This window comes from Sorex araneus, chromosome 2, assembly GCF_027595985.1.
Source record: "Sorex araneus isolate mSorAra2 chromosome 2, mSorAra2.pri, whole genome shotgun sequence".
Taxonomy (NCBI): Eukaryota; Metazoa; Chordata; class Mammalia; order Eulipotyphla; family Soricidae; genus Sorex; species Sorex araneus.
This window is the reverse complement of record NC_073303.1, coordinates 226,380,626-226,408,124: the sequence shown is the minus strand read 5'-3', so window position 1 is coordinate 226,408,124 and position 27,499 is coordinate 226,380,626. Positions and strand designations below refer to the sequence as shown.

At 42.5% G+C, this 27,499-nt stretch overlaps 1 protein-coding gene across 3 annotated transcripts in view; it reads right to left on the bottom strand.

Annotated features, from left to right (window-relative positions):
• Positions 1–1,269: 1,269 nt before the first annotated feature.
• Positions 1,270–27,499, bottom strand: part of TFCP2 (transcription factor CP2) — a 51,917-nt gene continuing 25,687 nt past the window's right edge. For 2 of the 3 annotated variants that reach the window (XM_004601473.2, XM_055128101.1), the window contains 11 exons: positions 23,240–23,346; positions 21,840–21,992; positions 16,658–16,768; positions 15,323–15,411; positions 12,535–12,583; positions 12,056–12,149; positions 10,560–10,650; positions 9,358–9,479; positions 7,060–7,202; positions 3,198–3,249; positions 1,270–2,658 (listed from right to left, as the gene is read on the bottom strand). In XM_004601473.2, coding sequence (XP_004601530.1) covers positions 2,621–2,658; positions 3,198–3,249; positions 7,060–7,202; positions 9,358–9,479; positions 10,560–10,650; positions 12,056–12,149; positions 12,535–12,583; positions 15,323–15,411; positions 16,658–16,768; positions 21,840–21,992; positions 23,240–23,346 — 1,049 coding nt within the window. In that variant the 3' untranslated portion in view covers positions 1,270–2,620. The remainder of the gene's footprint in view (positions 2,659–3,197; positions 3,250–7,059; positions 7,203–9,357; positions 9,480–10,559; positions 10,651–12,055; positions 12,150–12,534; positions 12,584–15,322; positions 15,412–16,657; positions 16,769–21,839; positions 21,993–23,239; positions 23,347–27,499) is intronic. The other variant, XM_004601474.2, reaches the window with a different exon arrangement.

The window sequence follows — 27,499 nt, the reverse complement described above, 5'->3', positions numbered from 1 at the left end:
GTAGGTACTAGCCTTGCACGTAGTCAACCTAGGCTTGATCCCCCACATCCTATATGGTCCCCTGAGTATGCCAGGAGTGATTTGTGAGTGGAAAGCCAGGAATCACACCTGAGCATCGCCATGTACCCTCCTCTCCCCCCAGGAAAAAAAAAAAAGACCAATCGAGGCCATAACAGATCCAATTCCTACAGAACACTCTATGGCCAAACATACAAACTCATGATTTAGTGAAATGATAAAATGGCTCATCTTCAATTCTTGGAATTGTTACAAATTGGACAGTGACAAAACTAACAGTGAGAGTCGGGGAGATAGCGCAGAGGGCGGGAGCACAGGAGCCAAACATTCAATCCCCTGCACTGCATGATGGTCCCCTATAAACGGAGAGAAACCCCTGGCTACTGCCCGGCATACCAGAAAACAAACAAGCAAACAAATAAATAAATAACAATGAAGCACTCCTAACTTCAAATGTTTAAACTCCAAATCTGTATAACTTTGAAAGCTGAATAAAGCTTTTTGGGGATTTTTTTGTGCCACACCTTATGGTCCTCAGGGCTTATTCTTGGCCCAGGATCACTCAAGGGTGGGTTCAGGAAACCATACTGAGTGCTGCGGACCAAACCTGAGTCTGCCACGTGCAAGGCAAGCACCTAACCCACTGTACTATCTCTCCAGTCCCTGGATAAGGCTTCAATGAATCCTTAATGATGGAATTTCTATAACACCCATATTCAAGAGACTTTCTTGGAATACATGGGGATAGAAAGTTTTCAAAACACTCCTTCATCAGAACTGATTAGGTCTATTATGTCAAGCCTTTTTTCATTTGCTGACAGAATAGACCTAACCAATTCTGTAGTATCTCTCCAGTCCCTGGATAACCATCAGAGGATACTCAATGTATAACTATCCCTAACCTCCAGAAACCAGAACATCTGTGCCCTCGTATGGATGTTACTTCATAAAGTCTTTCAGAAACTGTCTTTTTGTTTTGTGTTTTGTCTTGTTTGGGGATGGAGTGGGAGGTGGGGGAAGACAATATCAGGCTGCTAAGAGAACTAGCTTCTCTGAAGCAAAGACATCAGCCCTAGACACACAATATAGCTAGTTATGTACCCTGCAAACTGGGGTATCTGTTAATCATTTGCTTTTTAAAAAGCTATTTTGGCCTAACATGTCAAGTTGCCCAGGTGTAAGTTTTAAATATCATGATTTAATTTTCTAGTTCAAAAGTTTTCAATTTCCTTTAAACCAAAAGAAACCAGGCCATGTTGCAGGTTTATTTTAATGAACAAAAACCTCTGTATAAAAACATTTAAAACGTTATCAAATGCTTTAAAACACACATACACACAGGTCCAAATCCAATACAGAATCTTGAACATTTATCCTTTTTTCACCCCAACATAACATGTAAAGGGATTTCTAGATACAACTTTACATGTGGGAAAAAAAAAAAGTTTTACACACAAATACACATGTCAGAAGTGTGAATGGGCTCGGAATGAATTTCTTGCAAAGGTTATAAAAGAGAACACTGTACGAGTAAAAGAACTTCAGTATCAAGAGAAACGGAGAGAAGGGAGAGCGCACTTCATTCATAGTCTGAGTGGTCATTCAAGAAGAGTGAATTTAGAGCATTATAGATAATCCCTAGTTTTTCACCAGCTTAAATTCTGTAATCTGATAAGTGGTGATATTTAACAAGGTTCTGTGGGTTCATTTTTGGTAGGCCCTGATTTGTCATTATTTGGGTGTGGTTTGTCCCTTTCAGTGGCTGATTTCTCAGTGTAACACTGATTTCTCAGTGTTATATCTGATTCACCATAAGCGCCGAGACTGGCAAGCACAGGGCAGCGCTAAACAAGAAGCAGGTGCCTGGGTTTGGGTTTCACCTTCACTACCTCCCAGCTGCCTGTCAACGAGCCACGAGCCACTGCATGTCTCCATTTTCTCATCTTCAAGTGGGGTCATTATTATCTACCACATAGAGAATTATTACAAGGATTACAAGAAGATAATCCACTGAAAGATTTTTCACACTGCCTGGTATAAGAAAATGCTCAATAAATGTTAGCTAAAATTACAATTAGTCATAAAGCTATAGGGAAATTAAAAAACAAACAAACAAACAAACTGTATTTCTCTTTAAAGAAGTTTTCAGGACCCAATTTTGGCAAAATGCCAGTATTGTTGATGCAAAAGATATTGAGGATCTAGTCTTAGGAATATAGATATTCACTTTTATTAGAAAAAAACATATGGCTCTATATCACAAAAAAATGTAACATCTTTCCATTAAACACCACACAATTCTCATCATTATGTCCTACATACACCCTAAATGATGCGGTGTTTCTATAGATTTTCAATGTCAGGGTCCAGGAATTTTAACTAAGAAACAGCTGCAGACATGCCTGTTGGGCAGTGATCTGTGTGTGCCCCAGGGCTGCATCCACACAGATGGTTGGACTCTGTCTCCAACATCTGGACTCCCCACACACAAGCAGATGAGTTGGGTTCCTGCAGACCTTCAAGTTTCTACTTATGACCCCCTTCAAGGGCAAGTTTCCAAAAGGTGAAGGAAGCAACAGTCTGAGGCTGGAATGTCCCACACCTACTTCAGTATGATATGATAGCTATCATTGGTTTCTGCTGTAGAGAGAGAGAGAGAGAGAATAATCTTTAGTTACCTTGAAAACAGTAGGGGGAAATGGTCAGATTTTATTAATTTGGGTTTTTTGTTTTGCTGTTTGGCTTTGAGGCTGCACTGGCAGTGCTCAGGGACTATGCCCAGCTCTGAACTCAGAGGACATACATTTGGGTCCCCATATACAAAGCATTAACTCAGCCTGTTGTGCTCTCTCTCTAACCCAGTAAGGCTTTATTGAGAAGGAACATAAAAGCAAGACAAAGGGTACTGTTTATTAACAATCATCAAATATGTATAATAATTAAAAATACGCATTATAAAACAATACACCTCAATTTCCTCATTCTTCCATGGAAAGTGAAAGAAAATTGTAGAGTGTACTCTGATATAGTAAGCAGCCAATTCATATGAAAAAGGTCTCTAATAATGTCACTTTCTCTACTACAGATAAATAATAAGGCCAACACTTTCCCCATCTGCTCAAAAAAGTGTGAAAAATGACATCTAAATGCCTGAAGGAGGCAACTGCCCATTTTATTACCTTTCATTGTGTCCAGAATAAAACAGGCTTCTTCCTGAAAGTTCTGTATCATCTGAAAAAAAAAAATCAAGAAAATAGGCTGATAATAAAAAGCTTTGGTTTGTTGTATTCATTTTGACCAATTGACTTTAATCTTATTTTCTTCTGTTTGGTTTTTAAGTCTTAAAAATTAAGCAGTCTATAACAGTGACTTTAAAAGCATAGTATGTATTTTTCTTCTCTCTCTCTCTTTCTGGCATTTATGGTTTAGAATTAGATACTGAGAAGTTATCATATTTGTTCCATAGAGGCAGGCTGGAGGTGGGCATGGGGTGGCAGGAGGGAAACTGGGGTCTTTGGTGGTGGAAGATGTACACTGGTGGAGGAAAAGGAGTTGGATCATTGCATGACAGAAACCCAATCATGAACAGCTTTTGTAACTGTGTATCTCAAGGTGACTCAATTAAAAAAAAAAAAATTACATCCTGCTCAATAGCATACTGGGCTCCTTTGCTATTACAGTTCAAACAACTTCAGTCGAATCTAAAAAGAAAAAAAATGTACAGCACAGTATGCATTTTTTCAGGCTAGCCCCAAGAAATCCCAAGAAGTACACTGACACTGACAGGATCAAATGAAATAACTGCCTCTGCATTTAAATTGTCTGCAGCTTGTGGACCTCTTCAGGTTCCTTTTTCCACTTTTTCCTTCTCAAACTCCCTTTCCCCATTCCATAAAATAAAGCATAGATTTCACCCTGGAATCTTACCAATATGTAATTCTCTAGGGTGGCTAAAAGCATCCAGGATGCCCAAGTATGTTACTGCAAATGTGAACAATGATGACTGGGTAACAAACTCTTACATGAGTCATACGGTTTCTAATTCTTTCATCAGAATTGAAGAGTGATCTAATTGCAAATTATCAAATGACAGATGATTTTCTAATAAAAGTATTTTTATAACATCACTGTAATATTTTGCACATAACTCAGAAGTTTGAAAACAAAGTCCAGTGATGCTGTTATGACAAAACTCAATTCATTTCCATCCATTTATGCTAGTTGGATTCCAGAGACCTTATATATAAGAAGAAAAAAAACAGCATGGAGACAATGCTTAAGTCTCCTTTTTTCCATAGCAGCATTCACCTGCAGATGAGTGAACTATGTGCAGAGCTGAGAGTAAAGAACTTCATAAGTGAATACAATTCTAATACATATTGCTTAATATTTAATACTTGCCTACCAAAACACACTATACCTAATCCCACATGCAAAGCACATGCTCCAGTCCTGTGAGCTATCTCTGCAGCACCTGACAATTTCATTTTCTTTTTTTTTTTTTTTTTTTTTTTGCTTTTTGGGTCACACCTGGCGATGCACAGGGGTTACTCCTGGCTCTGCACTCAGGAATCACTCCTGGTGGTGCTAAGGGGACCATATGGGATGCTGGGAATCGAACCCGGGTCGACCGCATGCAAGGCAAACGCCCTACCCACTGTGCTATTGCTCCAGCCCCTGACAATTTCATTTTCATATAACATTCCCAGAAATGACTTTCTACAAACAAAAAAATACTGCATAGGGACCACAGGTAGCAAGACTGGGGTGCCAGGGCCATTTCTTGCAATGCTCAGTCAACAGTGCAGGCCTACCAGTTCCATGCTCAGTGACGGAGTACTGCAGAGATCGAGCAGTCTGGGGCCCACCAGAATCACCGCAAGGTGTTGGGTGACAGTGGTATGCAGTACTTGGGGACACACTTTACCATTTGAGCAATCTCCTTGATCCCAAAACAAAAAACGTTAATGGGGTCAAGAGGTGGCACAGTGGCTCACACTGACTGCTTTGCAACTGGGAAGTGATAAATTCAGACCTGGCAGCTCTGCTCTGTGACCCCCAGTGTCGCCAGCAGCTTCCAGCTACACCACAACTAAAAGGTACTACAACCCGGAATGAGACCCAGGAGTTCATATGCGACTCCCAGAAGCTAAAGAGTGTGCAACCCTCAGCAGGTACTACAACCAGAATGTGTGTAAGCAATAAAGCTAAAGAGTATGACCCTGGGAAGCAAGTGTGTGGCCACTGCAGCTAAAGGAACGTGACCCCCTAGCAAGCACCAGAACCAACATGTGCTAATTCCATCAAGCATGTGCACAACCTGGACTAAGGGGACAACAACAAAAACGAAACCAGGAACTTTAAATGAATAAAAAAAAAAATGTACAAAGGGGGCCAGAGCGATAGTACAGCAGGTAGGGAGTGTGCCTTGCATGCAGTCAACCCCAGTTTGATCCTCGTCCTCGGCATCCCCAATGGTCCCCCAAGCACCACCAGGAGTTATATCCTGAGTGCAAAGCCAGGAGTAACCCCTGAGTATTGCTGGGTGTGATCCAAAAAGGAAAAAAATAAAAAGAACAAAGACTAAATATGTGGCTTAGTGGTAGATCATATTTTGCATATATGAGGACCTGGATCGTGTATTTTGCATATATAAGGACCCTTCTAGATACCCTCCCTACCCACTATGTACTAGGGAGATACATGTTTTTTGCACACGTAGCCTTTAGCTGTGGTGTCACTAGGGGCCGTATATCAGGCCATGACACTCACAAACTCAGCTGAGAGCGGCACCCCTCTTAACTGTGGCACCTGCCAGAGGCCATCGCTTTTAGCTGTGGTGCTCACACACTTTCTGGTCAGTGTGTGTGATGGGGATCACCAGGCTGCTCACACACATGCTTGCCAGGTCACAGTGCTTGCCAGAGCTGTACCACTCTTTAGTTGTGCTTGTAACACTCCAGCTGTTGCTTCAGTACAGGTGGAAATTACTTGTAGTCCCAGGAATCCCAGAGAGCAGAGCTGCCAGAACCATACTGGTGCATGCAGTGGCACTGGAGACTACATTCGCTTTTTCGTTTTGGGGGCCAAAGCCAGCAGTGCACCGGGGTACTCCTGGCTCTCTGTGTTCAGGAGATCCTAGCGATGCTCAGGGGATCAGATGCAGTGCTGGGGAGCAAACCGGGCCACATACAGGCAAGTGCCTTAGCCCTTGTACGATCTCTCCAGGCCCTGGGGACTGAGTTATTTTTCCTTGCAGGTAGGAAGGGCAGCACTATGGGCCTTCTCCTGGCTCTGTGGTCAGAGATGACATCCTGGCAGTATTCAGGGAACCATCTACAGTGCCAGAGATCAAACTGGGGTCAGTCGTGTGCAAGGCAAGCATCTTAACCCGCTTTATCTCTCTAGCCCCTGAATTTTTTTTTTTTTTTTTCTTTTTGGGTCACACCCGGCAATGCACAGGGGTTACTCCTGGCTCTGCACTCAGGAATTAATCCTGGCGGTGCTCAGGGGACGATATGGGATGATAGGAATCAAAACCAGGTTGGCCGCGTGCAAGGCAAATGCCCTCCTCTCTTCTATCGCTCCAGCCCCATAGCCCCTGAATTCTTAGTCCTTCAATCCAAGCTTGAAGTCTTAAGCAGGCTCTCTCAGCCACTGGGCCACCCCCAGGTCCCAGGATGGGTATTGAAAAAGGGGTTGGAGGATAGCTCAAAGGGCTGAGTGCGTGCTTGCCAAACAGGAGGCTGAGGTTCAATTCCCAGTAGCTCAGGTCCCCTGAGCCCAGCACCGACCCTAGCGTAGCCCCTGAGCACCACCAGATGTGGTTCAAAAACAGAAACAAATCAACAGTATTTTAGAAGCAAACAAGCAAAAATCTTTGGTGTAGAGAGCAGAGCACGTAAGGGCCAGGGCAATAGTACAGTGGGAAGTGTTTTAGAAAAAAAATTAAAAAAAGAAAGCAGAGCAGTCACCCCCATGGAGCTGCGCCTACTCGTGCCCTGACAAAACCTCAGTGACTCGGTTGTACCGAGAATATACCTCATCACTAATGAGCACGTGGATCCCTGTCGGCCCCTGCTTGTAGATCTGGCTGATCTGACGAGGAGAAATACTGAAAAGCTGAGCAATTTTTTCTGTCAGTTCAACAGCAGTCAATTCTTCTAGATAGATGGCATGGTACACTGCAAAAGGAAGAGTAGCGACAGTCAGTTCAAAGTCCCTGCTCTTCATCCATTTCTAGGAATGCCCTTTTTCTTTCTTCTTTCTTTTTTGTTTTGTTTTGTTTCAGGGCAACAACTGGCTGTGCTCAGGGCTTACTCTTGGTTCTGTGTTCAGGGATCACTTTTGGCAGGGCTCTGGGAGGTCAGAGATGGAACCCGGGTCATTGGCGTGCAAGACAAGTGTCCCACCCACTGTTCTTCTGCTTAGTCACATAATGTCCACTTTTCTGAAGGACTCAGAGTCAGATCGCCTGAATTCCAACCCTCGTCCAGCCACTCGCCAGCTGTGTGACCTGGTGCAAGTGACAAAGCATCCCTGAGCCTAATCTCCCTCATCTGTATGGTGGAGATAATAAAACCTACTGCAAAGAAGAGATATTCATTGTTAGTTAGAAATAAAGCATGTGATGCAAAAAAATGGGTTTAGACCTTGACCTGACACCATGCACAAAAGTCAGATCAAAATGGATTAAAGACCTCAACATTAGACCACAAACCATAAGGTACATTGAAGACAAGGTCGGCGAAACCCTCCACGATATTGAAGATAAAGGTATCTTCAAAGGTGACACGGAACTAAGCAATCTAGTAAAAATAGAGATCAACAAATGGGACTACATTAAACTAAAAAGCTTCTGCACCGCAAGAGATACAGTGACCAGAATACAAAGACTATCCACAGAATGGGAAAGGATATTCACACAATACCCATCAGATAAGGGGTTGATATCAATGGTATATAAAGCACTGGTTGAACTCTACAAGAAGAAAACATCCAACCCCATCAAAAAATGGGGCGAAGAAATGAACAGAAACTTTACCAAGGAAGAAATACGAATGGCCAAAAGGCACATGAAAAAGTGCTCTGCATCACTAATCATCAGAGAGATGCAGATCAAAACAACTTTGAGATACCACCTCACACCACAGAGACTAGCACACATCCAAAAGAACAAAAGCAACCGCTGTTGGAGAGGATGTGGGGAGAAAGGGACCCTTCTTCACTGCTGGTGGGAATGCCGACTGGTTCAGCCCTTCTGGAAAACAATTTGGACGACTCTCAAAAAATTAGATATTGAATTCCCATTTGACCCAGCAATACCACTGCTGGGAATATATCCCAGAGAGGCAAAAAAGTACAATCGAAACAACATCTGCACATGTATGTTCATCGCAGCACTGTTTACAATAGCCAGAATCTGGAAAAAACCCGAATGCCCCAGAACGGATGACTGGTTGAGGAAACTTTGGTACATCTATACAATGGAATACTATGCAGCTGTTAGAAAAAAGGAGGTCAAGAATTTTGTAGTCAAGTGGATGGGCATGAAAAGTTTCATGCTGAGTGAAATGAGTCAGAAAGAGAGAGACAGACATAGAAAGATTGCACTCATCTATGGTATATAGAATAACAGAGTGGGAGACTAACACTCAAGAACTGTAGAAATAAGTACCAGGAGGTTGACTCCATGGCTTCGAGGCTGGCCTCACGTTCCGGGGAAAGGTCAACTCAGAGAAGCAACCACCAACTACATTGTAGTCGAAGGCCATGTGGGGGAAGGGAGTTGCGGGCTGAATGAGGGCTAGAGACTGAGCACAGCGGCCACTCAACACCTTTATTGCAAACCACAACAGCTAATTAGAGAGAGAAAACAGAAGGGAATGCCTTGCCACAGTGGCAGGGTGGGGTGGGGGGGAGATGGGATTGGGGAGGGTGGGAGGGACACTGGGTTTACGGGTGGTGGAGAATGGGCACTGGTGAAGGGATGGGTTCCAAACTTTGTATGAGGGAAGTATAAGCACAAAAGTGTATAAATCTGTAACTGTACCCTTACGGTGATTCTCTAATTAAAAATAAATAAATTAAAAAAAAAAAATATTCCATAAACTGATAAAAAAAAAAAAGAAATAAAGCATGTGAAAGGAATGAGTATTTGGAACTTGTATGTTACAAACAATTAATATTAATAATTATCATTATTATTAATGATAATTAATAATAATGATAATTTTTTTTATCTAGCAAATGACCCAACCTGCTGTTTGATTAATCCCCGTAACAAATGTTCATAGGCATCTTTTCACCTTGGTATTTGTCCAGGCCAAAACAACCTACCGAAGAAAGTACCATTTGAGTCTCCATCCTCGTGCTTCTGCTGCTGCTGCTGCTGCTGCTGCTGCTCCCTCAGCTGCAAGGACTCCTGGCACACATAAATGGTCAGCCTCGGGCGCACCATCCTAGGGAGGAAAAAGGACCACTAATCTTACATTTTTCATGGCAGGCAAATGTTAAGGAAGAATCTATGGGTCTAGTCTAATACTATACAGCAGAGCTTAAAAATTGGTAGCCGTGACCCATGCAGCTCATTTGCTTTATTAGTCTCCACTGGTGTGATGATGTTTTTAACTCAGTAAGTTCCAACAACAGGCATTGATTGTTTGATCCTCAGAAATTTACCTTTTCTTAAAAAATCAGATCTGGGGGCTGGAGCAATAGTACAGCGGGTAGGGCGTTTGCCTTGCACACGGCCGACCCAGGTTCAGGTTCGATTCCCAGCATCTCATCTGGTCCCCTGGGCACTGCCAGGAGTAATTCCTGAGTGTAAAGTCAGGAGTAACCCCTGTGCATTGCCAGGTGTGACCCGAAAAGCAAAAAAAAAACAAAAAAATCAGATCTGAAAATCTGAGACACTCATTCTTACAGCCCTGGACTGAAGGTCCAGCTTACAGCCAGTCGGCCATCTGCAGGTGAGTGAGACTGCCCTGGAACAGACACTCACAGGGACACACTTATGCAGCCTCTGTACATATTCATCCTGGATCAAGGTAGACCCCACGGCACTGTAGTACTGTCATCCCGTTATTCATAATTTGCTAGAGCGAGTATCTCACCATTGTGAAACTTATTATTACTGTTTCTGGCATATCGAATACGCCACGGGTAGCTTGCTAAGCCCTGCCGTGCGGGCGGCAATTCTCTCGGTAGCTTGCCAGGCTCTCCGAGAGGGACGGAGGAATCAAACCCAGACTGACCACATGCAAGGCAAATGCCCTACCTGCTGTACTATCGCTCCAGTTCAGGTGTGGCACAAAAAACAAAAAAATAAACAAAAAACTACCTAGAAATCAAAAAAGGGTTATCATGGGGAATTCCGTAGGAAAAGATTTTGTCCTTCTTTGCTTATTTGATACCTAGCTGAGAGGCAGGAAAAACCGTTTTGATAAGATATATTTAATTGTGCAAAGAATACTATAAAGAAACCCTCAATCCAAATCCAATGAAAGCTAACCTCACTGATTTTAATACTAATTACATACCGGCCTTTCAATGCATTAAAGAGCCTTATTCCATCCGCAGGACCACAAATCTGGATCACATCGTCTCGAGTTAGTTTCAGTAAATCTGCTCCTAGAATAAATATAACAAAATGGGTATCAAAAATAAAGATTCAAATCTTTGTTAATGATTATTAAAAAGGGCTCTGCTATCGGGGCATCTCATTGCCATATTATTGCATATGGCTGTATTATTGCCATATAATACAGTTCATAATCTTTTCCACAGTATTTTTATTTTTTTTTTTTGGCTTTTTGGGTCACACCCGCCATGCACAGGGGTTACTCCTGGCTCTGCACTCAGGAATCACTCCTAGCGGTGCTCAGGGGACCATATGAGATGCTGGGAATCGAACCTGGGTCGGCCGGCATGCAAGGCAAACCCCCTACCCGCTGTGCTATCGCTTCGGCCCCTTTTTCCACAGTACTTAAGACCCTCTCCTACCTTCCTCTTCCACCTCAATTCTCACCCAATTCAATTTCCTGGTTAACACTATACTTTTAACAAATGGATAAAGTGCAATGAGCAAGTTGTTCTGCCTTCCTCCCATTGTTTGACTCACAGACTCTTCACCCTTCATAGTCAACTTACATATTCCTAGTCGCAGACCTCCCTCTACATACCTCACTTTATAGTCCTAAATCTATTGTCTCACAACTATTTATTTATTTGGAGAGAATTTTATTTATGTGGATATTTTTCATGAAACACATAGATAATGCTAAATCGAACAAACGTGCAAACAGAATATGAAGCAGTGGCAACAAATGGAAATTTTGAGACTACTGGCATGTCCCTTGCTAAAATATTATATAGAGGACACTATTTTGTTTTTAGGGGGAGAGTCATAGCTTGGTGCTTAGGGGCTACTCCTGGACAGGTGCTCGCAGACCATATGTTACCAGGACTCAAAACCAGGGTTTTCACATGCAAAGCCTATGCCCTAGGTCTTTGAACCATCTCCCCTGATCAAAGGGTCATTCTTCTAATGTGCTGCATAGCAGTTAAGAAAGTCTGATGGGTTCTATGAAATTCATTTGGCCAAAAAAAATGCTAGAGAGACCATTTAGGGGGCTGGAGAGACAGTTTAGGGGCAAGGTGTTTGCCTTGCATGTGACCAACCCCGATTCCATCCCTGGCACTGCATACAATGCTCCAACCACCACCACGAGTGATCCCTGAGCACAGAGTCAGGAGTAAGCCCCAAGTACTACTAACTGTGGGCCAAATAACAAAATAAAACAAAACAAACAAAATTTCAGAGCCAGGAGACAACCCTGAGACCATCATGTACGACTTAAAAACAAAAACAGGAAAAAAGAAAAGAAAAATGCACCAAGATCTCTCTCACACACATGCACACAAATATATACACACACATACATACACACACACATATATTCCTGATTACAGAGAGACCCTAAAATACAAAGGAATATCCCATGCTGAGGAAGACAAAAGGACAAGCAAATGGAACCTGAGAAGTTTGTGAACAGCCTCGTGAAAGTGGAAAAACGGTTTCGGTGCAGCCACTGCTGAGCTTCCTGAGGTGTGGTTGTTGGCAAGAGATTCTAAAAGAGACAAGCAAAAATTTTTGTGACAACTAAATAAACATTCATCTCGTGCATCATTAGGTAACACACAGCCAAACAGATCCACACTCAGACAGACACTAGCTTTGCGTTGGGCGATGTTTACGCCACTCTGCAGCGTTCTACCCAACCGCACCAGAACACCCAGGGAGGCTAGCCAGCCTCAGTGGCCCCACTAGACTCTAAGCTCCTAACTGAAATGCAAGGCTCCTCTCTGGAGCCCTTAGCATAGGATCTGGTAGAAAGTCAAAACTCAACATGAATTAATACATAACAGTCTCTAAAACCTGGGCATTTTTAAGGAACGGCACAGTCATCAAACTATCAGACATTGCAAATAACTGATATTTCACTGGAGACTTACATCTGTGACTGGTGGGGGCGGCTCTGGCTGGTGGCTGGGTGAACCATTTCTAGAGGAACATTTAAAATGAAAGGATGAGTCCATGGCACACATCAGGGTTCACCACTGCAGTCTTCATGTTCATGACACTTCACAAGCCAGTGACTTAGAGGAATCTATGCTCTCACACTTCTATTATCTGTTCATTCAATGTAAAGACTTTATTGGGAGAGGGAAATGAAACCAGGTTCATCCAACGTGTTTTTTTTTTGGGGGGGTGGGGGTGCAGGCAGAGGTACAGAGGGGGTACTCCTGGCACAGTGCTCAGAGACTACTCCCAGTGGTGTCTGGGGGACCGGGTGGTGCTGGTATTTGAATAAAGGCCTCCCGCATGCAAAACATGTGCTCTTGCCCTTTGAGTTATCCCCCTGGTCCCTACACTTTTTTTTTATTGGAAATTTGGTGTATATGGGGGGAAATATTAGCATTTCAGTAAATTGGGATGATTAAATTATGGCATAGAGAATATTAAACATAAGAAATGGATTAATACAAAAAAGAAGGATTAGTAATTTAGAGAAATAGTACAGGGGTTAAGGCTTTCATTCCATCAAACACAGGTTAATCCCCGACACTGCCTGGTCCCCAGAACACTGCCAGAAACAATCCCTGAAAATGGCCAGGTGTGGCCCCCAAAACCTTCCCCACCCCCTAAAAAGACTAATTTATTAGAATGTAAAGTAAAAATGTTAGTATAAAAAATTGATGAACATTAAACAAGAATAGAAATATATATGTAAACACATACAGAAAAAAACTGAAAGGAAATTTCCGATGTACAATGTGGTTGTACACTTAACACAGTGATAAACAATATAATTATTATTATTTTTGGAGTTAGTTTGAGGCCTGGCAGTCGTGCTTGGACTGGTGGCACGAGGGGCCATGCAATGTCAGACACTCGGGGGCTAGAAAGCTCTCCAGTGCTTCTAGCCATCTCCCCCTCCTTACAATCACTCTGGGAAGGTGGGCCACCAGTGTTCAGGGCCTGGGACCACTCCCTGCAGTAACCAGCTGTGCAGGTCAGTTTAAAGCTCTGCAACTCAACACCAGTTGGGCCCAGCTCCAAAGGGCCACCGGACTCACACCTGGAGGGGCTGGGGGCCACCAGGGCTACACCTGGCAGTGCTCTAGGGCAGGCTCATAAGCCAAGCAGTCTGACTGATGATGCAATGGCTATCCTACCCCCTTGGTTTCTGTAAAATGTCCTTTTGCTCTACATATTGCCCTCCTTCCATAATGCTTCCTTTTTTTGTTTGTTTGTTTTGTCTTGTTTCTTGTTTTGGAGCCACACCCAATAGTGCTCAGGGGCTACTTCAGACCAGCACATGCGCCAACCCTCTGACTAGCTCTCTGGCTCCCGCCCCATGCTTACTTCTTTGAGCCTACTAATAAAATAATGACAAAGGTAAAAATTAACACTTCTTTGTCTTTTGGGCCACACCCAGTGGAACTCAGGGCCTATCCCTAGCTCTGCGGTCAGAGATCACTCTTGGCTGAACTTGGAGCACCGTATGGGGTCCTGACAATTGAACCTGGGTCAACTGCATGCAAGGCAAGTGCCCTACTTGCTGTGTTATTTCTCTGACCCAAAATTAACACTTTTAAACATATATATTGTTTGTGCTTTTTTCAAAGTCCTAATTTCAAGGTACCTCTAAATGCATAAATACACAGTCAATAAAATATTTTGCTTTCAAAAAAAAATCTTTTTTTCTGGAGCCAGAGAAATGGCTAAGGTGACTGGAATGCAGAACACGGAGGAGTCTCAGGTTGAACCCCTAGCACCACACGGACTCTTGAGCACAGAGCCAGGAGCAGCTCTGAGCACCACTGGGTATGGCACAAAAAAACTAAATAAAAGGGAAAAAAACTATTTTCTTTTTGCAGTATCTGAAAAGTTAAAATTAAGTACCCAGATTTATTAGTTATCTCAGGACCCGTTATTTCATCTACAATTTCTGTTCTTTGTTTTGTGTTTTTGTGGGGAGCCCCTCCTGGCAGTGCTCAGGGTCTACTCCTGGCTCAGAACCTGGTGCCAGGAATCAGACCTAGTGGTCCCTCCTGCAAAGCCTGTGCTCCAGCATCCGGTTATTTCCCCAGTCCTACTACCTTTCATTCTTAATTGTTACATTTCAAATGTAACAATTAAGCAATTTAATTTACTTAAGTAATTTCAAATACTTTTAGAAGTAGGTTGAATATAGAGCCTATATAAATTGGAAAACAAACATCACATCAAATAACATACACATTTAATAGTGTAATTATTCAAATTTCAAAGGCCTATGTGAAATATATGTCAAATGCTAAGATTATAATTTATTTTAACTGGAAGTAGAAATCTAAGAACTTTCGATTATCTTTTATCTTCAACTTTCTTCCCCAAGATTCATATTATCAGTTGCTAGGGTCATTCTTTAAAAGTAACAAGATACACTTTAATGTACATTTGACTGAGGTACAATTCTAGATGATCACTGCAATGAAAGTATGATCAGGAAGTTAAAAGGAGGAAAAAAGCTCAGAAAGTAAGTACCTCATCTCTAAAGACTGACCGTAAACAATCTAAGTGGGGCAAACAAAGAAGAGAATCTCTCAGCCTCTTCAAGATAACACAAACCTCAGCAGACACATTAATCCACCGGAGACTAACCGGAGGACAGTATGCAATGATTTGGAAAGAACTTACTGATGGAAAGATAACAAAAGGATACTTATTTAGGATAAACATGCTTCCCAGACTTACCCTTCCCCAAGAGAAAAGCTGCTGTGGGAACTGCTGAAGCCAGGTGAGGGGGAATTATTGACGTATGTGATTTCAGGCCACGGAGAACACTAAAAGCAAAGAACGACTTAAACAAGGAAAAGAATTCTGAGTCCAGGGTTCACGAAGACACTGGCCCTTGAATAGTGCAACTGACAAACAAATCTTTTTTGGGGGGTGTTAGGGCTATTGGAGAGGGCTACACGAGTGGCACAGGACACGCAGGACTGGACACTGAACCAGGGCCTTCACAGATGAGGCATGTACCCTATAACTTGGGTCACACTGGCAGTTCCTTGACTAGCAAACTTAATTGATCCGAGGACATCAAAACTGAAAGGAGTGGACTCAGGGCAAGTAAGTTTCGAACAAACTGAAATAAACAGGTTACTGCTGTTCAGAATGAGACAAGGAGGGCCAAGAAATAGTATAGCGGGGAGATAATACAGCGGGAAAGGTGACTGCATTGTACATGCTCGACCCCTGTTCGATCTCTGACACCCCTTTGGGCCCCTGGCACCACCAGGAGTGATCACCTAAGCACAGAGCCAGGAATAAGCCCTGAGCACTGCTAAGTGTCACAGTCCAAAAACAAAAAAAATTTTTTTTCAAAAAGATATAACTGGGGGCTGGAGCAATAGCACAGCGGGTAGGGCGTTTTCCTTGCACGCGGCCGACCCGGGTTCGATTCCCAGCATCCCATAGGGTCCCCTGAGCACCGCCAGGGGTAGTTCCTGAGTGCAAAGCCAGGAGTAGCCCCTGTGCATTGCCAGGCATGACCCAAAAAGAAAAAAAAAGATAACTGACATACAGATTTGCGAGAACAACATAATGAGCTGAAATGTGTAAATATTGCAAAATGATTGAATCTTTTGTCCCCCTTTCCCCCCATCTGTTGTCACTGAGATGACATGTTCAGTCATGGTGCCACAAGGTGGTACATGTAGCTGCAGTGTGCACCATCCAAGCTGTGGTGCTCATACACGTGATCACTGGGGATCACCCAGCTGGTAGCAGTGCTCACACATTTTCAGTTGTAATGCTGAGGGGAGCTCCCAAACCACAAAGATGCAGAGACAACACTTGGTAGCAGGCATCGATCTCAGGGCCTCACATTTGTAAGGCAGGTGAGAGCCATCTCCAGGCTCTGGATTTTTCTTTTAAGAATAAAAACTATTGAGCTGGGAGGGGGTGGGGTGTGGTGGGGGGAGTTCAAGTGGTATGTTTGGGACACAAGGTTCAATCTGCAGGGTTTGGCCGAGTATGGCCCCAGCAACAACACACCGACTGAAACTGTCACCAAAAGAACCCTTTTACCTCCGTGAGAATAGTTGTCTCATATGAAGGCTGATATTTCTCCTTTTCATGAGGTGTTCGTTTCTCCATTTTCTCTCTGTCTGTTTTTTGTTTTCTGTCTGCACCTTTAGGCTGAAATGAGAAATAATTTTGTTTTAAACTCAAGTTTTCAGGGCTGGACTGTAATACAACAGCTAGGATGCTTACCTTGCACACAGCCCACCAGGGTTCAATCCCTGGCATCCTATATGGTCCTCAGAGCACTACCAGGAGTAATTTCTGAGTGCAGAACCTAGAGTAACCTCTAAGTATCACTGGGTGTGGCCCCAAGACAAACAAACAAAAAACCTCAAAGCACACTGAACTCAAGTATTTAATTCTTGACCTAACAATATTATTTCTAAAACAGTCACATACAAAACAAAATATACAATAATGTAAATTTACTGGGGCATAGCAACAATAGTAGAATACTTGCACACAACTAACCTGGTTCAGTTCCCAGCACCACAGATAGTTCCCCAAGGACCACCGGGAGTGATCCCTGAGTTTAGAGCCAGAAGTAATCCCTGAGCACAGCACCCCCAAATAAATATATTTATAAACATATAATATGCATTATCATACTTATGTCTGAAAATAGAAAATCTAAATGCTTGATGGAATACAAAAAGAGAGATCTATTCAGCTACCGATAACAAAAAGATCACTCTGCAGCACAGAGCTGCCTGAAAAGAGCAAGAGCAAGGCTCTGGACAACTCCTACGGGGCTAGGGATGTAGCTGGAGGGTGAGACCCCCAGAAGTGCATGAGTGGGGCTGGAGCAATAGCACAGCAGGTAAGGCATTTGCCTTGCAGGCGGCCAACCCGGGTTCGATTCCCAGCATCCCATATGGTCCCCCGAGCACCGCCAGGAGTAATTCCCAAGTTCAGAGCCAGGAGTAACCCCTGTGCATTGCCGGGTGTGACCCAAAAGCAAAAAAAATCAAAAACAAATAAAAAACAAAACAGAAGTGCATGAGCTTCAGTATAATTTATTAAATTTTTAATATTATGCATGAAACCCTGTCATTAACAGGATTTTAGTACTGTCCAAGTTTTTAAAAGATAATTTGAAATTAGGGTTAGAGAGGCCAAAGGGATAGTTTGGTAGGTGAACTGCTTGCCTTTGCACATGGCCAACCTGGGTTTGATCCCTGGTACCCTAAAGGGTCCCCTAAGCCACGCCAGAGATGATCCCTGAGCAAAGAGAAAGAATTTAGCCCTGAGCACATCTGGGTATAGACCAAAACCAAAAATAAATAAATATACTTGGAGTGATATCTTAAAGGGCTGAGTGCATTCTGTATAAGAACCCTGGAAGCTACCCTCAAGCACTGAGCCAGGAGTAGCCCTTGAATATACTGATGGAGTGGCGCCAAAACAAAAGCAAGTAAGCCTCTAATAAAAGCCACGTTGTGAGGCCAGAGACATAGGATAGTGGGTAAGTCAGCGGCTTGGTTCAATCCTCGGTATCCCATTGGGTCCCCTGAACCCACTAGGAGTGATCCCTGAGTGTAGAGCCAGGAGTAAACCCTGAGCACTGCCAGATGTGCCCAAAAACAAGAAGAAAATTCCTTGGGAAACCCTCCCATACTCTGGGAGCCTTCCTGTCCTTCTCCCTTTTTTTTATTCTTTTAAATAAAATCGCTTCTGAACTTAAACACACAAAAAAATTGACACATGGCATAATCCTATGTTTTCAAAGGAAATAAAATAAATGTATACCTATGTACATGTAAAAGCCCAGAAAGTAACTAGAAGAATTCATACTAGACCGTGGTTATTTCAGGGAAAGTTTGGGGGTCAGGAAGAGTTTAAATTGGGGGGCAGTGCGGAAGGACTGCTCAGAGGGCTAAAACACAGGCTTCCTATTCAGGAACCTTAGGTGCGATCCCCGGAGCCACAAGGTCACCAGATCAACATGAGCGCTAAGTCCTGAGTACAATCCTTTTGTACAATCCACAAAAAAACAAAAATCACGAAGAAACAATCTAAAAGCCTGTCACAGCAAGGGGCAAAAGAAGAGCAGATTAGAGGCAGATAGACCCTCACCAAGAAAGAAACCCCACCAAAGGTAAGAGATCAGAACAACTTTAAGCTGCAGAACATTACCCTGGGAAGCATGTAGGGAAGACCGCACCAAATCAGAATCTGATCCTATGATCCCATTCCTACAGTACTGGAAAGGTAGGCGAAAAACTAAAGGTATAAACAGGGGTGGAGCCACTGACAGGCACTCTTTTCTGTTCTTTTCTTTTCTTTTCTTTTCTTTTCTTTTCTTTTCTTTTCTTTTGTTTTCTTTTTTTTAAATAAATTTATTTATTGAATCACCCTGAGGGCAGTTACAAAGCTTTCTTTCGGGTTTAAGTCTCAGTCATACAATGATGAAACAGCTGTCCCTACACCAGTGCACATTTTCCACCACCCCAAACCCCAGTCTACCCCCCACCCCACACTCTCCCCCTACCTGTGTGGCAGATGATTTCCACATTACTCTCTACTTTGATTACATTCAATATTTCGACACCAGGCCCACCATTATTATTGGGGATTTTACCCCAACACTCAGATCTGCCAAAAAGGCAACATTAGACAATTTGCTTCTATTGCTGATTATGAATAGCATAGGATGTTGCATGGCCGCGCTAGCGGCTGCGAAATTTTGGAATTCTGAAATTTTAACAATTAAATCTGGAGGGATTTCTGCCAAAAGCCACTTGGGTTCGGGATTCGTTTCTGAGTCTCAGTGATCATGGCCGTTAAACAGCTTGATCAGTAGCCAGAGGGGCAGTTCGTGGGCGGCGACTCGGGGTCTCACTGGGGCGGGGGAGGACAAGGGCCGACTCCACCTCCATCCCGTGAGGCCTTGCGTGTCTCCTCACTGCTGGTCCATAGCTGGCTGTCCATTGGCCTCTGGAAGATGGCGGCCACCGAGCTACCAGGGGAAATAGGCGGCGGGACGGCACCTTTTCCCACCTGGAGTGGCCCGGCGCCAGTAACCTAATGTGAAGTGCGGACACATTTCTACTGGCAGGCACTCTCTTGGCAATCTCTCACAACCTTATGGGTAGCAGGGCCGAGGCTAGCATGGCTGGTGGACCCTGGGCTGAATCTCATTCTCCACAGCAATAGCACCCGCAGCGTGTGGCCCCAAACAAAACAACAACAAACCAACAATTACTTGGGGATTTCTGCTATCAAACAGTCTATTTCACTGTTTTCTACTTAAAATGCAGTTTAATATACTCGTAATTTCCTAGATTTTTGTTTTGTTTTGTTTTTGTTTGGGGCCACACTTGGCAGTACTCGGGGCCTACTCCTGGCTCTGCACTCAGGGAGCACTCCTGGTGAGCTCTGGAGTGCTGGAGATCAAACCCAGGTTGGCTGCATGCAAGGCAAGTGTCCTACACTCTTGTATTATTGCTTTAATACCTGATCATTCTTCTTTTTTTTGGCTTTTTGGGTCACACCCGGCGATGCTCAGGAGTTACTCCTGGCTCTGCACTCAGGAATCACTCCTGTTGGTGCTTGGGGGACCATATGGGATGCTGAGAATCGAACCTGGGTTGGCTGCGTGCAAGGCAAACACCCTCCCCATTGTTCTATCGCTCCAGCCCCGTAATCATTCTTTTTAAATATAAGCACTTCATATTATAAATTTCTCTCTAAATTACTTATTCAAAACTTCAAAATATTTTCTAATTATCCTTGGGAAATTTCCTTCCCTCTTTTGCAACAGAAATGTATTGTTTAATTTCTGAGTATTTGGAAACATTTGTTACTGCTTTACAATTTAATTATTATGGTCAGAGAAGCATGGGGAGGGGGGTACTTCCACACACTCAGCTTCGGTGCAGTTAGAATCATAAAGAACCAGAGAATACATGCAGCAAAGTTGCCAGCATCAAAACTGGTGCAGGTGGCAGCACTGAGGTTTGAACTCCTGACCATACACTTTCAAGGAAGATAGCTTTTTAAAAAATTTTATTTTTATAAAGTTGTTCACAATAATTGATTACATTTAATATTCAAACACCAATCCCACCACCACTATACCTTCCCGTTTATATCCCCAAACCCAAACCCTCCCCCCCAAAGCAGAACCAAAGTAATTTATTTAAGAAGCTTTTCTTTATTCTTATTTTTGGGATTTTTTTGGTTGTTGGGTGATACCCAGCAGTGCTCAGGGCTTACTCCTGCCTCTGTGCTCAGGGGTCACTCCTGATCATACTTAGGAGACAAGATACAGTGCAATGCAAACAGCCTAACCCCTATACCCTGGCCTTGAATAAAATTCTTTTTTTTTTTTTGCTTTTTTTTTTTCGGGTCACACCCGGCGATGCACAGGGGTCACTCCTGGCTCTGCACTCAGGAATTAGTTCTGGCAGTGCTCAGGGGACCCTATGGGATGCTGGGAATTGAACCTGCGTTGGCGGCATGCAAGGCAAACAACTTACCTGCTGCACTATCGCTTAAGCCCCTTAATTAAGTTCTTTTGAAATTAAATAAAAACAAAACAAAATTTTGAAAGCTTTCCACTATTTTCTTTCATAAAGGTTATTATTGCCAAAAGACAAAAAAAAAGTAACAAAGGGACTTTTTGTAGTCATGCTTTGATGTTTTTGCTCAGTTTTTATTTGGGGGCTACACCTAGTTCATGGTTCTGTGCTCATGGTAGGTCTGGGAACCATATGGGATGCTGGGGATCAAACCTGGGTCAATCTGCTAGTTTGAATTATTTTTATATTGATAAACCTTCTGCAACAAGGATTTATATACCCACATGGCAAAAACAAAAGACCAAAATAAGGAAAGAAGAGCAAGCATGAATATACTTAAAACTGTCAACTTTTCATTATTCTTATGAGCTTTTAAAAGAACTTGTTACAGGCAGGAGTGACAGTGTAGCAGGTAAGGCACTCGCTTGCCTTGCATGTGGCCAACATGCCCTGTTTCTCTTTTCCTGTCCTGGTTAAATTTTTTCACCAGGCATCTCAGTAATTATTTTAATGGCTGTAAGTTAAACTAACTTTCCTTAGGTTTTTTTTTTTTTAAAAAAAGGAGGAGGAGGCAAGTCAACCTTCTAATTTGCTAACTAATGGTAAAATTCAAAGATGAGTAAAAAAGTCCCAGTCTCAGCAGAATATTTGTCCAGGGATACCTTGAAGACTTTGATCTGGCAGCTGGCTGAGTGTAAGTGCTCAGTATACTCCCCATTCTCATTCTCCTTGAATGTGTCAATCTGCACTCGGAATGGCACCCCCTTTTCTCCACCGTGTTTTCTCATGGTGAACTCTGTGCTGATACAGTGCACCTGAAAAGAACGCAACATGTAGGGTTCAGGACTGCTGGTCAACCAAATCAGTCAGCAATGTTTACTGGACAACTACTTAAAAGCGCCATAAATACAAAAATTGTTGTGCTTTTGATCTCTAAGAAAGGGAATGAGGAAAACTTAAATAATTTATAAATGCAAACAAAATAAGTGTACAGATCTAATGCTAATAAAAGTGCTATGATAAACTAACTTTGTTAACTGCTTCAGAGAATGCACAGATTTAACAAAAAGAGCAATGATTTCTTTTTTTTTTTTTTTTTTGCTCTTTGGGTCACACCCGGCAATGTCAGGGGTTACTCCTGGCTCTACACTCAGGAATTACTCCTGGCGGTGCTCTGGGGACATATGGGATGCTGGGAATCAAACCCGGGTCGGTCACATGCAAGGCAAACGCCCTACCTGCTATGCTATTGCTCCAGCCCAGCAATGATTCCTATTAGTAAAAATTTCCTGGACTTGAAAGAAACTTTTAGAAAAAGAAGGAAAAAATCCATGTCGGGAAAATAGTAAATAAAGAACTTACAGATAATAGCAAGGAAACCTGTTTCTTGCTATTATGTGTAAGTTTGGGCTATGGCACAAAGTCTAAAATCTTGATGAATCTTTATAATGGAATACTAGTATCAGTTATTACTCCCTAAGCCCTAAAAAGCTTACCAGCTCCAAAGGATTATTACTGAAAGACTCAAAAAAACCATATATACAAATTAGCACAGCAACAGGGCCAATACCCAATAAACTATTAGAGACCATACTGCAAATAAGAACTTTCAAGAATTCTTCCCATGAGATATAAACAGAGAGGCAAATCAAGTTTTAAAAGATAGAAAAATAATGTCATGAATCACAATAAAAGAAACTAAGAAAATCTATAAACTAAAGAACTGTTTAGTTATGGACGTCCAAAGGAAAAAAAAATGTTATACCACCATTAATAATCTGGGGGAAGTCAATAAACTGCAGAAGTCAGAAGAGCAATTCAGAAACTCTTCATGTGTCTCTATTACATGTGTAGAAGTCTACACTTGACAGATTGGCAGGTATCCTGCAAAGATCTCAAATTCGACAGGTTTTAATTTTCAAGAAAAAAATTAGGGGGCAGGGGATGTAGCTCCGTGGTAGGACACATCATTTATACGGGTTCAGACACTGGTACCAAAACAAAACAAAAAAATGGTAGCAAGAGCTGCTCTTCCTCCGGGAAGCCCTCCGTGGTGCATTACCTGAATGAACACAGAGGTCCTCTTCGCAGGGTCCCATAGGAACTCCACTGTGTTGAGCTGGGTTGGATTGGCCCTAGGATCAATTATACCCACAGACATTGGGATATCTAAGAAACAAAATGATAATTATTGAATAATTCTGAGAGCTACTGGTTTTAACCAAGAAAGCACCAATTCCTATATTATGGGCCACTGATGATCAAGACTTTTTTCTTCTTGGTTCCCGGGCCACATGCAGCTGTGCTCATTCATGGTCTACTCCTGGCAGTGCTCAGAGGATGATATGGGAGGGAGCCAGGGACCAAACCCAGGTCAGCTGTGTGCAAGGTTAAGGGCCCTGCCCGCTGTACTATCTCTCTGGCCACTGACTACCAAGATTTTTATCTAACGTCTGAATCTCTCTATTTTGTTGCATGAGGATGGGGGTGCTGGGCTACACCCAGTTATGCTCAGAACTTACTCTTGGTTCTGTGTTCAAGGATCATGCCGGGTGGGTCTCAGGGATGATAGGAATCAAACAGGAACTGGATGTGTGCAAGGCAAGCGCTTTACATGCTGCACCACCTCTCAGCCCTAAATCTCTTCTTAATTAGAGACAATATTAACCTAAGTACTTTCCTTCTGAGTATCTTCTATACACTAAAGCATTTTAACACAATTAAAAAATAGTTGTTTCCTTTTAACTAGCCAAAATTCTACTTGAAACTAGATTAAGTATAAACACTAGCTCCAGTATCATAAAACTTTTCATTGTGTTTTACTTGATTATTAAAATTATCATTACTGGGAAAGAGATATAGCTCAGAGGTTCAGCTCTAGCTTGTACATGTGAAGCCCTGGGTCTGATGCCAGAACTGTTTAAAAAAATGGTGAAAGCGGGGCTGGAGCAATAGCACAGCAGGTAGGGCGTTTGCCTTGCATGCGGCTGACCCGGGTTCGATTCCCAGCATCCCATATGGCCCCCTGAGCACCGCCAGGGGTGATTCCTGAGTGCAGAGCCAGGAGTAACCCCTGTGCATCGCCAGGTGTGACCCAAAAAGCAAAAATAAATAAATAAATAAATAAAAATTAAAAAATGGTGAAAGGGCTGAAGTGATCAGTACCGCAGGTAGGGCATTGGCCTTCCATGCATCCAACCCAGGCTCAATCCCCAGAACCCCATACGGTTCCCTGAGCACTGCCAGGAGTGATCTCTGAGTGCAGAGCCAAGAGTAAGCCCTGAACACCAGCAGGTATGGCACCAAAATAAGCAAATAAAAATAGTGTTAATACTAGAAGTATACTTAAGAGGATTGCTGAAGGATAAAATAGATTCTATGAATAAAGGAAAGAAAAAGCAATGCATCATGAAGTGATGTAAAATAATTAATATGAAGACTAATATTGACTTATCATATCACCAAACCATCCTGTAACAGAGTGACAAATCTTGTACTCAAGAGAAAGCAAAAAAGACCGTGTCCTAACAGAACTTTATTTTCCATTCTACATTGCATAAGGTCTGCTATAATTTTCTGACTTTGGTTAATAGTCAAACTGAGTAAATAAGGTCAGGTTGATATTGTTTGCTTATTTTGAAGAGGGCCACACCTAGCGATGTTCACGGGACCAGGCACTACTGGGGACTGGTTGGTACAGGGCTCCAGCACACAAAGCATCCACTTGGCCCTTCAATCTATCCCTCCAGTGCCAGGTAACGTGGTGTTGCGCATGCCCAGCAATACTTCAGTTCAGTAGAGCTAAACAGGAATGCTTCATAGCATGAGCACCAGCCTTTGAGTTATCTCCCCAGCCCCTACTATTCAGTACTTTAAATCTCCTCTTTCAATCATTTTCTTATGGTATTTTCTCTATAGCAGTAGTCCTCAACTGCAGGTCCATGGAAAGGGGTCCACGGGCACAGGTAAGCTGAAACAACTGGTCTACCACAAGAGATGTAACTACTGATCACAAGACCCGTAATGCAGATTGGCACTGATCTGGTTTGCAAGTGTAAAAAAGTTGAAGAACAATGCTCTATAGCATCAATTTAAATTCCTATCTCCTATAGTTTCATTTGTAATGAAACGTTTTGTTTCATAGATATATAGTAACAGGATTTGGTTGGCATTTGGTTATCTTTATTTAAACCGCTTGTTTACAATCAATTTAAGTCTCCTGTATTTAATCCAGGTACTGTTAAGAGTTAAGGATCAATCTGGGGGCTCCTACAACCTTCCAAGGCTTAACAAAAAACAGAGCACCTGAACAGCCCAACTACTATCAGGGAAATGAAAATGGTCATCAAAATTCCATGCTGCCTCCACCCCCCACCCCCAGGACGAGATGGATTCACTGGTGAGTTCTTCTAAACCTTTAAGAAGGTCTACTTTAAATTCTCTCAGGTTCTTTCAGAAAGTTGAAGACACAGAAATGCTCCCAGAGTTTCTATAAGGCAAACATTCTGATATCGAAAGCACAGACATCACATATAAGGAAAATTACAGGGGCTGGAGCGATAGCACAGCGGGTAGGGCATTTGCCTTGCATGCAGCCGACCCGGGTTCGATTCCCAGCATCCCATATGGTCCCCTGAGCACCGCCAGGAGTGATTCCTGAGTGCATGAGCTAGGAGTACACCCTGTGGATCGCCGGGTGTGACCCAAAAAGCAAAGAAAAAAAAAAAAAAGAAAAGAAAATTACAGACATATACAAAGATCCCCAACAAAATATTAGCAAACTAATCCAATAATGTATCAAAAATATCATATGTAATGACCAAGTATGATTCATCCTGGGGGTGCAAGGATGGCTCAATATATGCAAGTCAATCGTTGTGATACATCACATCAGTAAAATAAAATATAAAAATCATATGATCATATCAATTGACACACAGAAAGCATCTGACAAAATCTAAAACCAATTCAAGACAAATCTCAGTACACAGGAATTGAAAGAACTTTCTTCAACATTGTTAGACATTTATCACAAGCCCACAGCAAACACTATACTGGAAAGTGAAAAACTGAAAGCCTTCCCTCTAAGATCAAGCACAAGACAAGGTGGTCTACTATCACCACTACTGTTCAATATAGTGTTGGAAGTACTTGCCATAACAATTAGGCAAGAAAAAAATATTAAGGGCATCCAGATTGAAAAGGAAGTCAAACTCAAACTATCTGCTGACAACATAGTATATTTTGAAAACTCTAAGACTACAAAGAAGCTCCTAGAAATAATAGACTGGTGCAATAAAGTGGCAGTTTATAAAATATGCAGAAATCTACAGCTTTTCTATATTCAAATAATGAAATAGAAGAGAAATTTAAAAAACAATTCCATTCACAGGGCTGGAATGATAGCACAGCGGGTAGGGCGTTTGCCTTGCACGCGGCTGACCCGGGTTCAAATCCCAGCATCCCATATAGTCCCCTGAGCACCGCCAGGGGTGATTCCTGAGTGCATGAGCCAGGAGTGACCCCTGTACATTGCTGGGTGTGACCCAAAAACAAAGCAAAACAAAAAAAAACAAAAAACAATTCCATTCACTACAGCGCCTCAGAAAAATCAAGTACCAAGGAATCAGCTTAATTAAGAAGTAAAAAACTTATAAAAAGAAAACTATAAAACGCTAATAAAATAAATAAAAGAGAATACAAGGAAATGGAAACACAGCCCCTGTTCATGGGGGAAGAAGGACTGATACTATCAAAATGACAATCTTCCCCAAATAAATATACAAATTCAATGAAACTCCTATAAAAACACCCATAACGTGTCTTAAGGACATAGGTCAAATGCTGTTAAGGTTTATAAGGAGCAATAATACCCCCTGAATAATCACAGCACTGCTAGGAAAAAAGAAGACAGGAAGCTTCTCTTTCTTTTTTCTTCTTTTTTTTGGGGGGTCACACCTGGCGATGCACAAGGGTTAGTCTGGGCTCTACACTCAGGAATTACTCCTGGCGGTGCTCAGGGGACCATATGAGATGCTGGGATTCAAACCTGGGTTGGCCGAGTGCAAGGCAGATGCCCTACCCGCTATGCTATTGCTCCAGCCCCGGAAGCTTCTCTTTCTTAACTTCACACTGCACTATAAAGCTACAGTGATCCAAACAGTATGGTTTTGATCTCAGCTCAGTGCAATAGACCTGAGAGTCCAGAAACAGATCATCAGAAATATGGACAGTTAATCTTTGATAAAGAATCAAAAAGTATGAAGTGAATCAAGGAAAGGCTCTTCAACAAATGGTATTGGGAAAACTAATCATAAAAAAA